We start from the raw sequence: 13,431 nt of genomic DNA, 5'->3' as shown, positions 1-13,431 counted from the left end.
AAAGCGCAGCTGGGATAGCTGTTGAGACCCAGTGCCTCTGTGGGGAGGGCGAGGATGGGTTATCCCGTATCTGCTCCTTGGGCTTTGGCAAGTATTTCTTCCAACCAAAGAGGCTGGAGGCAGGCGTGGGCCTGGCAAAGCAGAGCTCTTGGCAAGCAGAGGCAAGCTTGGACCTGGCCTTTTCCATCTTCTCCATCCCTTCTCCCTCTACATCCCCCACACTCTGCTGCTGTCCTTCACCTGCTGCTCTGTCCCCCTTTGCTAAATGCGGGAGGGGGAGCACTGGGTTGGGCACTCTCTCTAACCAGACTACTAACCCGCTTGCTTTTCTCCAGTTCAAACTAAGCAGTCGCATACAGCCACCGGTGCTGAGACCCCCTCCCTTCCCAGGAGAGAAACCCGCTGCTAAAGAGCAGAGCTGGGCAAAGCGGCCGTGCCAAAATCAGTATCACTGCGCTGGTGTAAAAGCAGGCAGAGCTGTGAGGCCGGGGTTTTAGATGCTGCCTTAAATTCTCCCCAGATGCTCTAGCAGCCATTGATAAAGCTGTTCCTCCTGCTCGGTGTTCGTGTACGAGCATCCCCTCGACTCGGTTGACTGAACTCAGCGCATCCTAAATAGGCTGTTGATGTGGGGACTGGTGCTGCTTCCCAGAGATGCTGGTGCTGCGGGAGTGGGGGGTCATGGCAAAATCTGGGGTCTGCGTGCATGGAGGGGGGTCATCTCCCCACTCTGCGAGCATGCTCCACCGGTGGCAGTCCCATGGCTTTCCTCTAACACCTCTACTCTCTTCTCTTCAACTTGTCTATTCACCGGGATGATGCTGGCTCTGAGCTCTTGCCCTGGATCATGCTGGGGCAGGATGGGGTGGCCGTGGCTAAAAGGCAGGCGCTGTCACTGGATGTGCCGCTGCCAGAGGCCTTGTAAAACTGGCTCGCTTCAGAGGCAGGTGTGAGTTATCCTTCCCCTGGAAATTAATGGCCATCGCATATGGAGCTGGGCGCTGGGGGTTGCTGGAAGGGCCACGTGCCGGTGCAGATGACCTTCTGTGGCTTCGTCACGATTATTAAAAGAGAGGCCACGCCACTTTGGGAACAAATGGGAGGGAGGAGTGAACTTCCAAGTGCCTCTTCAATCCAGAGCACGGCTCAGCTTTGGAAGACAAAATTCAGGCCATTGAGCAGAGGCATCCTCACATGCAACAAGAAACTAATGCAGTGTAAATAAATTTTGAATGTGGCTTTTTAAGTCCCAGCATCTGCTGGGAACTGGGATCTTCCAGTCCCCTCCCTGCAAACTCTCGGGTGCAGCGAGAGCAGGAGCTAAATGGGCATCGTGGGGCTATGGGATAACTTTTACTGCAGTGTCCTCCTTTTTTCTCGGGCTTTCTCTTAACACCTGTTTGATCTGTCACGTGCCCAGGGAAGAGGCTTTGCTCACTGCTAGTGCCTGCTGCCTTGCACTAAACCTCCTGGGCTGCTCCAGCCTGTGCTCGCTGGCTTCAGGTGAGACGCTCCGTCCTGCAGCTCCTGGTGCAGATGGACCCGTGGGAGGCAGGGGTGGCTGATGCTGAGGGACCTGCTGCCCTGCAGAGGGGAGCTGAGCCCTCTGCCACAGCCTGATCTCCTCAAACAGGTCGGTCTGTTGCTCTTTCAGAGACTTTTTCAGCATTTCTGAGTCAGCCCTGCCCTGCCTGGGGGCTGGGAGAGATACGGCCATCCTGGGGATGCTCCACTGGGCTGGCTGAGCCTCCTTCCCCATGTGCTCAGGGGTCTTGGAGCATCCCGTACATCTGCTACTGCAGAATTTCTGTACTGCCTGAATTTCAGCCTTTCCAAGAGCTTTTCTTGGGCACCCGTGCATCAGTTTCTTTCCCTGGTTTGAGCCTCAAGATTAAATCGTAGGCTGAGAACAAGTCCTTCTCTCTCCTTGCAAGCTTATCCTCCAAGGAAAATCTTCTGGAGTCTGTCTTCTGAAGGCAGAGCATTTGTCAGGCTTAGTCCCAGGCTGGCACATTGCAGAGTCTTTGCCTTCTCTAACCTGTCCTTTCCCAGAAGGTGAAACGTTTTCTCTTCTCTCCTGCCTCTCCTGCGTGTGATGCAGGAGCTCACGCCGTGGCTGCAGGAGTTGCTCTGTGCTTCTCTTAGACTCGAGCCAGTGGCATCAACTCCTCTGCTTTGGGAAGGAGTTGCATCAAAGCCTGGTAATGCTCCCATGCTCCCTCTGCCTTCCCTGCTTGGCCCCGGAGCTGGAAGCCCTGGTGTAGGCGCTTGCTGGCAGGTCAGAGGAGGGGTTGCTTGATCTCCCTTGCACACAGTGCCCCGGACAAGACATTTCGTTCTGTCTTTCAGGATATCCTACTGCACGGCAGACAAGATCCACGATAAAGTGTTTGCCTACATTGCCCAGAACCAGCTCAATGAGAACCTGGAGTGCCATGCCTTCCTCTGTACCAAACGGAAAATGGTCAGTCCAGAGGAAGAAATGGGGATGTGGCTGGAGGAGGAGGAAGCAGAGAGGGGCTGCACCAGTGAGATAACAGCTCTGCCCCTAGTTAGAGCGAGGGGGGGCCCTGCCCCAGCAAACAGCCGCAGGAGAGCACCCACCCTCCTGCTGCCGTTACCACCTGCCCACAGGCAGTTAATCCTGGCAATGCTGCCCAGTGCCTGACCGTTGCTCTCGAGCGGGTGTAACTCTGGGCTGGGTTTAGCCCATTGTCTTGGCAGGTAAAACCCCTTCTGCCCCAAGGTCTGGGGCGGGGGTGAGGGGGCCTGGCCCTGCACTGGCACCAGAAACCCCACCCCGCCACGCTGCGGTCCCGGCTGCTGGGACTCTTCCCTGCCCAGCATCCACTTCTCCGGGCTGCCAGCTCCAGTCTAAGCCCGGTGTGCGGAGGGGCTTTGGCAGGCGGGGTGGTCTCTGAGGAGGCTTCTACCAGGGTACCCAGGGGCGGCTTCACTGGAGGCATTTACAGCGGTTCTGGGCTCGCTGCCCTGGCTTCCTTCCATTTGTTGCTGTTGAAGCTCCTTGTCCAATTTTTAGCGGCGTCTTTGTAGATGGGGCCATGTCCTTCCTGCGGGAGCAGTGCAGGAAACCCCGCTGTGTGCCGAGGACGGGGCTTGGACCAGAGACCCGTGTACAGAAAACAGTCTCTAGCTCTTGCTTTGAACCCACTCGTGGGATTTTTTTTTTCCTGCTGATTCAGTGCATCAGGATGGGCAGGGACCCAGCACTGATGAACTGGCGAGGGACAGAAGTGGGTCACTGGGCACCGGCTGCAAGTGGGGCAAGGAGAGCCCTGGGGCTCTCTCCAGTGGAGCCAGTGCTGGGGCTGAGCCCCTTCCCTGCGGCAGGAAGGGACTTTAGTGGAGAGGAAGGGCAGGTCGGATCCCTCTGCTGCCAGAAATCCTTCCCCTGGTGCCTGTTGCGGGGCCTGAGCAGAGAACGGGATCTCCCAAATCTGTAGGGAAACAAACCTCCCAAGAGGCATTCCCACCCGGTGCATCCTAGCGTGGTGATTCCTGGGTCCTTACGAGCATCCCTGTGCCCGGAGCATGGCCACCGTAGCTCTGTTAATATTCTGTGCTTCTCCCGACTCTTTTTGGCTTTTTTTTTTCTTCTGGGGAGAGAATAATGGAAGCTACAAGTTGTCTCTCCTTTCTGCAGCATGCGCTCCCATCCTTGCATGGCGAAGATAAGCCTCGCTCTGCAAATTAAAATTTAAATCTCTCCAGTGCTAAAAGAATTATCTTAGTGGTACATCAGTTCCAAATAAAGTTCTCCAAGGCCTTTTGTGGCAAATACCAGAAATATTTTCTCTTTTTCCTTGTCTTTAAAACGCATGAACGTCATGCCGGCAAGGTGACACCCTGTTCCCAGACCAGGGACTGTCCCTGCCCCGAGGCAGGGTCCCTGAATGTTTGCACAGCTACCAGTCACGGGCATATAATTAGCCTGTATTTTTAGTTCATGGGTAATTCTCAACGGTAGCTGGGTCTATTAAACTTGATTCAGATGTGACAGCTTAAATTGTAAACAGCTGTGAAGAGTTTCATACTTAATTACCATATTTAAGTTTTTGCCATAAAGTGTTTGCACTTCCATCAAAGATGTAAATAGCTCCAACATTCAGATGAGCTCCCCTGTTTTGCGAGGCTTAATTGGCACCGATAGGTTTGCTGGGTGTCCTCGCCCCTCCCGCGCAGCAGCGCCTGGCTTTCGGGGGATGCCTGTGCTCTGTTCACGCTCCCCCCACATCTCCATCCTCTGGGGCTGCGGGTTACGGACCTGGATCTGGGTTTGTTTAGTTTGCAACTTCATAAAACAAACTCACGCCTGAAGGCTCCTGCAGCGCTCCAGCCTTGCAGAGTGTTACTCGTTATCTCCTTGCACTTAAACTGCTCGTGAGCTCTGCTTTCTCCTAATGAAACTGGCATTTATGTCACTATTTATACACCTCCAGCAACTCCGGCTATTTAAGGTGGTGGGGTTTTTAATGCTGCTCAAGCTCTTGGCTTGGGGAGGAATGGAGGGACTGAAGGGAAGGTGTCCGTGCTCCTGCTGCAGCCCCGACTGTTGCAAAACAAACCCACACTGTTGGTCTAAGTCAGCAAGACGCCAGCTTAGCTCGGGGGAGCCAGAGGGTGACCTTGGGGCCTCTCTTGTCCAGCCTATAAGGTTGCTCCCCATTGGAGAGAGCTGCAAATTCATGGTGTTTTACCCTGCTGGGCTCGGAGCGTCCTTGTGCATGTGGTCGTGTGCGGTGCCGGGGAGGGACGGACCGCAGCTCTGCGCATCCCTCCCCAGCGCTGGCGTGGGCCGGGGCTCGGGCCCGGTGCCGATTCCCTTTGAGATGTTGCTTGTTCTGGTGGGTGATCCTCTGCGGTGGGTGCAGCGCAGCCCAGCCCTGGAACGGGGAGCCACATCCCTCAGGGAGCTGCAAGGATGAGCCCAGGGCTGTGCAGCGCTCGCGCTTGTTTAGACCATGCTTAGGTGTGGGGTGCAGGAAGAGCTGCACGAGCCCCACGGTCAGGAGCAGCTCTTCTCTCCCTATCCGTCAGCACGATGGCTGTGACCACCATGTTCCTGCCTCCTCCATCTTCCTATTACACCTAAAGACGTGTCTCCCAGAAGCTACACAGCGCAAGTCTCTGCTTCCATCAATATTTGATTACCCCTCCTCAGCCAGGCGGGGAGCGCGCACAGCGGAGGACTGGTTGGATCCAGGTTAATGTGAATCTGCAAAGCAAAACCTCCAAATGATTTAAATCTACATGAGGACTCATCGATTAACGTGCTGCCTCGCTGCTGTCTTTCCAGGCGCAAGCGGTCACCCTCACCGTAGCCCAGGCTTTCAAAATCGCATTTGAGTTCTGGCAAGCAGCTAAGGAAGGTGAGTGGGTTTTTTTCACGTCGTCTTACTCTTCACATGAAAGTTCAAGGGATGACTTTGGGGTTTTTCCAGTTTCCAAGTGCCTTTTCCCCTTGCCTTCCAAATTTCCAGGCTGCTATTAAGGTTGGTCCAATCTCTGGTGCAATTTAAGGTATCTTCCAAGTTTCTCTCAACATCCTTATAAATCCAGCCAAATTTTGGCTGCTCTCCTTTCTTGCAGGCAGGGCGTGAAGGGCCTGGTGCTTGTCTGTGGTACCTCAGAGCCCTGCTGCTGCCGGGATTTTTGCTTTCACCTTCCATGAGACTATAAAACAGACCCAGAGCCTGGGCCGCTGTGGGCAGAGGAGACCCAGTGGCCCGTCCTAGCTGTCCCCCTTATCTCTCCTCTCTAAAAGCTTGTGGGGAAGTGCTCTGCAGGCAGTGACGGGGTCTGCTTCTTTTGCAGAAAAGGAGAAGCGGGAAAGGTCCATCTTGGAAGGAGAAGGGACGAGCAGCCCCAGCTCAGAAGCCCCTGCCCACCCCGATGCATGTAAGTCACCAACAGCAGAGCTTTGCTTTGGTCTCGGGGATGGGGAACAGCCTGAGGTCTGTGGGGTTTTACCCGAATGGGGCAGGCTCCTGGGAGGGCTTTGAAGACCACCGGGGGGCAAACGCTTTTGTTGTAGCAGAGATACTGCCACTGGCAGAGCGCTTGGGACACAGTGGCCACCTGCCAGGTCCTTCCATCTCCCCCTTAAATATCTCATGCAGCCCCTCGTACACAGCTGCTGCCACCCCAAATCCGTTTACTTCTGCCCCAGGCAAATTGACCATAATATCCATGTGAGCTTAGCGTGGACCCCACATCCCAAGTTTGATTTTGGGTTTGTCTTGGACCAGAAACATGTGCCATCACACCAGCTGAAAGAGATGGACATCCAGGTGCTACTCTGCCTCCAGCTCCCCTAAGGAAGGAGAAGTGCTTGAAAATAAAACAAATAGTAAAGCTCCTCATAATTCAGTGCCTGGCCGTGGTCCTCTGCTGCCTCTGAAACGCAAGACGTGTAGCCAGGGAGAAGTGGGACAAAAGGCTAATCTCTCTTCCATGCTGGCAACGGAGATAAGAGGATTTGGCACAGAGGAAAATAGCATTAAACTGGGCTTTCTTCCAGGCTGGCACATCTCATTTCTTCATGTGAAGGCCCAGGACTGGAGGAATCTGCACAAACAGTGGCACATCAGCATAAGTGAGGCTTAGGGCTGACACAGGTGTAAGAACAGGCTCCGGTGTCTGCCTGGGCGATGTTCCGCAGCTGGGACACATCTGCATCACCCTTGCTGCAGGGTGACGGGGAGGGTCTGAGGCTTCCCTTAAACAACCCAGCCTGCGGTGTACCAGCAGCCCCCAAGCTACAAACTGCTCTTCACCCAGTGCAGGATTTGCTCTTGGCCCTATAAAATAGTGATGCATCTTTGTCAGATGCTGAAATCGATGCCGTGGGCTGAGCTGAGGATGTTGCCGGGGGTTTCTTCCCACCCTGGGCTATGAAGCCCTGGGGTTGAGATGTCTCAGCTTTGCCCCAGGGCTGATCGTGGCTCACCCTGAACGTAAGCAGGTACCCGAGAGCTTCTGCTGATGGCTGCTGGAAGGATGAGCCGGCCAGTCCTCCCCTGCGTCCCTGTCGAGGGGGTCTTGATCTGAGCATCACAAATTATTCAGGCTGAAACCATAGCCCCTGTTGGGGTGAAAGCAGCTCCTGCACGCTAGAATTCAGGGCCATCCTGAAGGAATTGGATGCGACCCTTAGATTCTCCTCTTGAGGGGAAGCAGTTGCTGCAAAAAGGCTTGGTTTCATGTCTTCTCTGTTTTCCCCTCCCCTGCCTCATTCCCTCTGTGCTCTGTTCACAGCAGCAGCCACGGGGAACTTGCTGGATTTCGAAGATCCTGCCAAATCGCCCCTGACCAGCAGCACAAACTCCCCACACTTAGATAACAGCGTGTTTGGGCCCAGCTCCTCTGTAAATAACAACGTGGTGTGGGTAAGTGTGTGCCTGGGGTACCGCGGCGTGTGCCAAGCCGGGGCGGGGGGCGATGCCACCTGCATTTTGTGTGCTTCAGCTGCCGTCACGGGGCTTTTTCTTGCAGCTCTGCAGTGGCTGAGCTGTTCGGGCAGGGTTTCGGAGATGCCCAAGTGAGATGGGTTTCAGTGTCGTACTCAAAATGATCAATTAGTGTTCGAGTACCTACTGCCCTTTTTAGGCTCTGTAAATAAATGAATGAGATTGTGAGGCGCTCTGAGAAACGCCGCTGTCAGATAATTGAATCTTACTTATTCTCGAGCAGCATTTCTCAGTGGTTTGTCACTTAATTGAGAGACCACCTAACTGCTCAGGGGAAAAAATGGTTATGTTGATGGCTTTTGTTTACCATTCACTACAACCAGGTTATATTTATGTTTGTTATTACTCTTATTTTTCCCTCATCCTTGTTTGCATCTGTATCTGGCTTGTGTGCACATGAATGGCTTCTCTAAAATGTCCTCAGTATCCGGCTTAATTATTTCATGGGCCACTAATAGAAAAATAACGACCCAAGCCACGTGTCTCCAGGTGTGCGTCCCCAGGGCAGCCTCCTCCATGCCCAAGTGCTCCATCACCCACTGGGCTGGGGCTGATCTTTGAAGCCCCACTTGACCTTGAACCTCATCCCCACCACATGCCCTCACTGGAAACATGCTGTCTGCTAAATTTTGGAGAATTGAATGATAAGGGTCTTTGCCTGGAGCCTGCTTCTTGAGTCTGCCGGGTCTGAGCCTGAGGCTTTTCAGGTTAAACCTGAAGATCAACTCTAAGTCATATCAAATCCTGGAGGCTTATCAACGGTCTCCGATCCCTCTCTTCTTGCAGAGTTTTCATACTTTACATATTACATTAAGCCTGCAAGTACATCACAAGGTTTTGGGAATAGTCGAGTCTGTCCATAGAAAGCCCTTGCGCAGAGCCCATCTTCCTGCATGGGAAACCTTTCTCCCCCAAGCAACTCGAATGCTTTCCCTGGGAAACCTTAACCCTGGGAGACCAGTGATAAAGGATCCAGCACAGGTCTCCCCCGTGCTGGTGCAGAGTTGCTTTCTGGGTTCCTGATCCAGAAGAGCCCTGAGGAGCATCTTGCTGAGCTCTGTCGGGGTCTCCCCTCTCAGCAGGAACTCGCAGCATGTGCATCTTGTGGCAGGAGCTGGAAGAGCCGAGGGCTGTGGTTAACCCCAGAGGGGGATGTGGTCCAGCTGATGGGCCAGATCCAGCCTGTGCAGGCAATGGGGCAGAATTAGCCTGGTTTGGAGATAGTGAAAAAGGGCCAAGCCCCTGCCCCGTCCCTAGGCTGCAAGGGGAGCATGGCATCCCTGACCCAAGCCCTGGGATCTGCTCTGAGGAAGCTGGGACCACCCAGAGTTACACCTCTTACCCTGGGGATTGTGCAGAGAGTGAGGTAAAACCTGCCCAAGGAGGCAGAGTGCTGAGAGGAGTGTTGCTTTAGGCACTCGGAAGCCTATATATATATATATATATATTTTTTTTTTTTTTTTGTCTGCTGTGCTCAAGCACAGAGCTAGATCTCTAAATACAATTTGTGCGTTCTCTTAGCCACTACTTCTTTCTCTTTTTCTCTCTTTAACAAAGGAAATGGATGATGGTCTCGACGAAGCATTTTCAAGGTAATTCTAATAACTCTCTTTACAAGTTCACACCACCCGGGACCAGCCCGGGAGACTTGACTGGTGACTGGCTTTTAATAATGCTTCTAATCTAATCAGCCGCCGTGATCTGACCTAGGCAGCTGCCCCATCAGTGCCTCAGCTGTTAATTGAAAGATAGGCTTTGAGGCTGGCTGATAAGCCAAATATTTTGACAACCTTTTAAGGACGGAGAGAAGCTCTATGTGATAGGGAATTTAATTCCCCAAGCAGTTGGTGTGTCCGCTCCTGCTTGTCAGGGTGGTTTGAGGCTGCCGGTTTCCAGCCCTGGTGCTAGGTGCGGCGATGCTGGTCCCAGCTTCTGGCGTGGGGGCTTCACCCTTCCTCACCCCTCTGTGAGGTCTGGACTAACCCTGGGACCTGGTTCTCATCTGTCCCCGAACAAACAGCAACTGGTGAGGGCAGCCTCCCTGCCCCGCCGGTCCCTGTTGCAGCGCAGTTGCAGCAGGGCAGCTCTGATGCACCAGTTTTGAATTCGTGCACCTGAGCACATTCAGTTTGTGGCCATAGCTTCACGTGGCTTAGTTCGCTTTCCAGTCCAAACCAAGAGCTTCCGTGCATGTGCACACCGAGCAATCCAGCAATGTTAAACAAAGCCGTTTTCTTTCAGGTGAGTTTTCCTGTCTCTCCTCATGCAGGCAAGCCCCTGCGGGGTGATGGGGATGCTTTAGTGTTTATGGGTCCCATCCTCCAGATCAGTGCATGAAGCCACCTGGCTGCCTTCCAAGCACCGTGAGCTGCGAAGGCCCCAGTTTGGGCAAAGAGCTGCCTTGGGTGCAGATGCTAATGGCAGCAGAGAGCTGGCAGGACTCTTCGTCCTGCTCAGAGATGCTGAAAGAGGGAATCGGGCAGTAGCAGGGTTGAGCCCAACACCATCGCCTCCCCGAGAGCTGCTCGCCTCCACCGGGCTTTGCAGCAGCACAAAAACTGCACACTCAGCCCTAAGGAAACAGACCTTCGTGCCTTGTTTGGCTCTCAGGACTGATTTACAGCTTTCACCTCCACAGTAGCCCTGTCCCAAGTTGTGTTCGATAAAGGGGCTGCTTGAATTTATGTCTTAATGTCGTCTATTTTCCTCACCTCTGTTCCTTGCCCTACTTAATTAAGCAGATGTTGTTGGTTGCGGTCTTTTGTTTTGCACTGCTGGATGCTGAGCTGTCACATCACCCTTGGCCTTCTGGTGACTCAGTATTTGGACTGCTCATCCACCGAGGCAGATGCTCCTGAAAGCATTCTGCTGCTACATCACCACTGGTCACTTTTGGGTTTTATTAAAAAAAGCGCATATGGCTAGTGTCATCTAAGGCTTATTTAACACCGTGCCTCCCCTGGCTGAAACACCAAATATCTGAGTTAACCTTTTGGCCCTGGGAGAATTGATGCTGCAGTGTTTCATTTTCACAGAGGTATTTAATAACACAACAACAAACTGGGGCTTGTTAGGTTTTATGAAACATCTAGCATGGGCTGAGATTAAAGCTGATCCTGTGGGCTATTAAACATTATCCGAGTCCTGCTGTGTTTTAACCCAAAGAGTTAAATGCTTGGGCCAGGCAGTGCGGCAGGCAGCGAGCTACAGCACCAGCTGCGTGTCCAGACACACCACCATGAAAATTGAGTCATTGCAATGAGGCTGCTCCTTTGGTCAGTGGAGCCTTCACGCTGAGATAAGATCCCAGCTAACGATGCACCTGCCAGCAATAGCTCAGGAGAGGGAAATGGCACCGTTCTGCCAGACCATTAATACACGGGATGTCCAGACTGCAAATTCCCTGGATGTCTGTAGGGGAAGTGTTAGGATAAACCAGCAGCAAAGCTGCAGCGAACTTGAGAGCGCGGCAAATGTTGTGTGCCAGCTCCTCCCTTACTGAATTATTTCATTCCGTTGGAGGATTTTGAAATGTGGAACTGCAGCTAGGGTTCGGCATTACGGATGCATCAAGCATCCAGGCTATAAACTGCACAGATTTGTGTTCTTTCTGTTTTTCTCCCCTCTCAGACTGGCTCAGTCGAGAACAAACCCTCACGTCCTCGACACGGGACTGACGGCTCAAGACATCCAGAGTGCAGAAACGCTCTCGCCTGTAGACTGGAACAAAATAGATTCCAACACAGGCGAAAAAGATGATCTGTTCATGTTTTGAGGTCGGATGCATCTAACAGCTGACGAGAGAATAACCACTAAAAGTCTATGGACTGACTCACGCTGTTCCGGGTGCTGTACACGAGGGACTCTTCTGAGGGCTCTTCACCAAGTCAGCTGACGTTACAGCACAGTTTAGACCAAAGCTTTAGAAATCTAATGCAGATTTTTGTACCTTGCTTTTATCTACACCACGAGATGCTCCTCGACGTATTTATTCGTAGCCGTTACAGTTTACATATATTATCAGAAGGTGTGTAGAGCATCTACAGTATTAGGTGGCAATATACCATGGAAGAACCTTCAGCAGTGCCTGTACCTCTCTGAAAAAGACTATGCAACACCAAAGTCTCTCTGTATATACTTCCCTAGACAAAGGTCTGCAGACGCAAATGCAATTGCAAGCACAACTGTTACTAATCCACTGTTTTGTGAACAACACATCACCTGCCTAGGCGGAGGGGAAGAGATCTGCAGCAGCTGCTAACAGTGTTAAAATCAAAGAGGTAGCAGAGATCTTGCTTTTGTTGCGAATGTCTGTGATTCTCTCACAGTCGTCAATCATCCCTACGAGTTCTGGCTGTTTCTTCGCCAGCTTCGTATGGGAATTGACACTTTTTTTACCCAAAGACTCTATGAAGTTTTGCACTTTAAAACTTGAACTGAAAGCAATGGTCCTAATTGTCAAGGTAAGCAGTGCCTGTAACTTCTCTTCAGAAGCTATTTACCCAAAAAAACCCCAACCTGGCAATGCTGCAGGTCTGTTTCAAAACTGACTACTCACACACACAGTTTCTGATGTGACTCAAAATCCTAGGGCTCCGTTGAACTGTTGGCTTTAAAAGGAAAACCACCAGGGAGTAACAATTTGTTTTGCTAAAGCGTGTTGAAAGTTGCAGGTTGGGTGAACCCAGCAGCACAATAGATCTATGTTCTTAGCTCTGCTAAGTGGATTTGGCTGTGCATGCCTTTTTACTGTCTCAAAACCGTTTGGTTGTTGCTCACTCAATAGACTCAAATGGAATTGGATTAGGCAAGACCGATACCTGGATGTTCAATTAGCAAGAGGTGCCCCTTCCAGTGGTACTCCGATCCTCTTCCCCCCGACAGCCGGTCTCCCGTGAGGCTTGGGAAGCTGTCTTCATCTGCTCCTGGAATTGAAAATAAGTAATGGAGGTATAAAGCTTATGCTAATTGAAAGATTAAGTTTAATGACCCTAAATAGTCACACTGACAGTTTGCAGTGTTTGTGGCCTTATGTGAAGTATACTAATCTGTTTTATAGATTTGTAACTTGGTTTTGAAACACTAATTCATTCCCCAGATAGCTCTTTATAACTCTCTTAAAACTGCTTGCAGGAAAAAAAAAAAGAAAAACCTCTTTGTCAGCTCTAAGAATTTATTAGGAAGCAGCTGAGTGACTCTAACTTAGATTTGATTTTTTTCCCTAAGTGTTGTTGTGATAAGGTATCAAGGACTTGCGAAGCTGACTCATCGTGTCTCTTAATAAAATGTGTGCTCTGTTTATCCTGCAAAATTGTGTTTAAGGCAATTTTACGTCTTGAAACTACTGTGCCCATGACTTATTTGATCTTATGTGTAGCATCAGTCTCGCGATTGAAGGAATTATTCAAAGTTTGTCAGTGCTACAGAGGCACACGGTAGAGACATGAACCTATTGCATAAGCAACGCCAAAACTGCGCAGAAGTGGTTGTAGCAAGCGCCTTGTCCCGCACCCCGGGGAGTGGTGATGTTCCTAGGAAAGAGCTTGGGCTGCAGGAATGGACCATGAGGATTTATTTCTCTTTCTCCTTTTCTAGAGACTCTAGGAGCATATACTGAAATGCACAATACTATATATGTATGTATATAGTTTTTTAAGAAAACCTTCTGCTGTAAAGGATGTCTGTACTGAGGAAAATAAAAGTTCTACCATTTTTTGGAGTGTCTGTGCTGGGTGACTTTGTTTTTACCGTGGTCCTTTAATGTGTAGAAGGCTTTGTATTTCTAACTGGTTGAGTCCTCTGTCTCCCCTGATGCACAGCAGTAAGCGATTGGAAACATCCACGGGAAGTTTGTGCCCATTAGAAGACTTTCCAGGGCCATCCAAGTGGGAAAACGGCTGCAGTTAGACACCAGTCCGTGGTGCTGCCTCCAGGAAGCGCT

The 13,431-nt window shown here is 51.4% G+C and overlaps 1 protein-coding gene across 9 annotated transcripts in view; it reads left to right on the top strand.

Moving 5' to 3' along the window:
* The window catches only part of LDLRAP1 (low density lipoprotein receptor adaptor protein 1), a 41,357-nt gene extending 28,148 nt beyond the window's left edge, over window positions 1-13,209 (top strand). For 5 of the 9 annotated variants that reach the window (XM_075114487.1, XM_075114488.1, XM_075114489.1 and 2 more), the window contains 7 exons: window positions 2,350-2,464; window positions 5,318-5,390; window positions 5,836-5,919; window positions 7,279-7,409; window positions 9,048-9,082; window positions 9,659-9,731; window positions 11,121-13,209. In XM_075114487.1, the coding sequence (XP_074970588.1) occupies window positions 2,350-2,464; window positions 5,318-5,390; window positions 5,836-5,919; window positions 7,279-7,409; window positions 9,048-9,082; window positions 9,659-9,731; window positions 11,121-11,249 (640 nt within the window). In that variant the 3' untranslated portion in view covers window positions 11,250-13,209. The remainder of the gene's footprint in view (window positions 1-2,349; window positions 2,465-5,317; window positions 5,391-5,835; window positions 5,920-7,278; window positions 7,410-9,047; window positions 9,083-9,658; window positions 9,732-11,120) is intronic. The other 4 variants (XM_075114483.1, XM_075114486.1, XM_075114485.1 and 1 more) reach the window with 4 other exon arrangements.
* Window positions 13,210-13,431: the final 222 nt, after the last annotated feature.

The sequence above is a fragment of the Phalacrocorax aristotelis genome, chromosome 20, assembly GCF_949628215.1.
Source record: "Phalacrocorax aristotelis chromosome 20, bGulAri2.1, whole genome shotgun sequence".
NCBI classification, from domain to species: Eukaryota; Metazoa; Chordata; class Aves; order Suliformes; family Phalacrocoracidae; genus Phalacrocorax; species Phalacrocorax aristotelis.
Note: the sequence above shows the minus strand (reverse complement) of the source record. Positions and strands in the feature narration are given on the sequence as shown.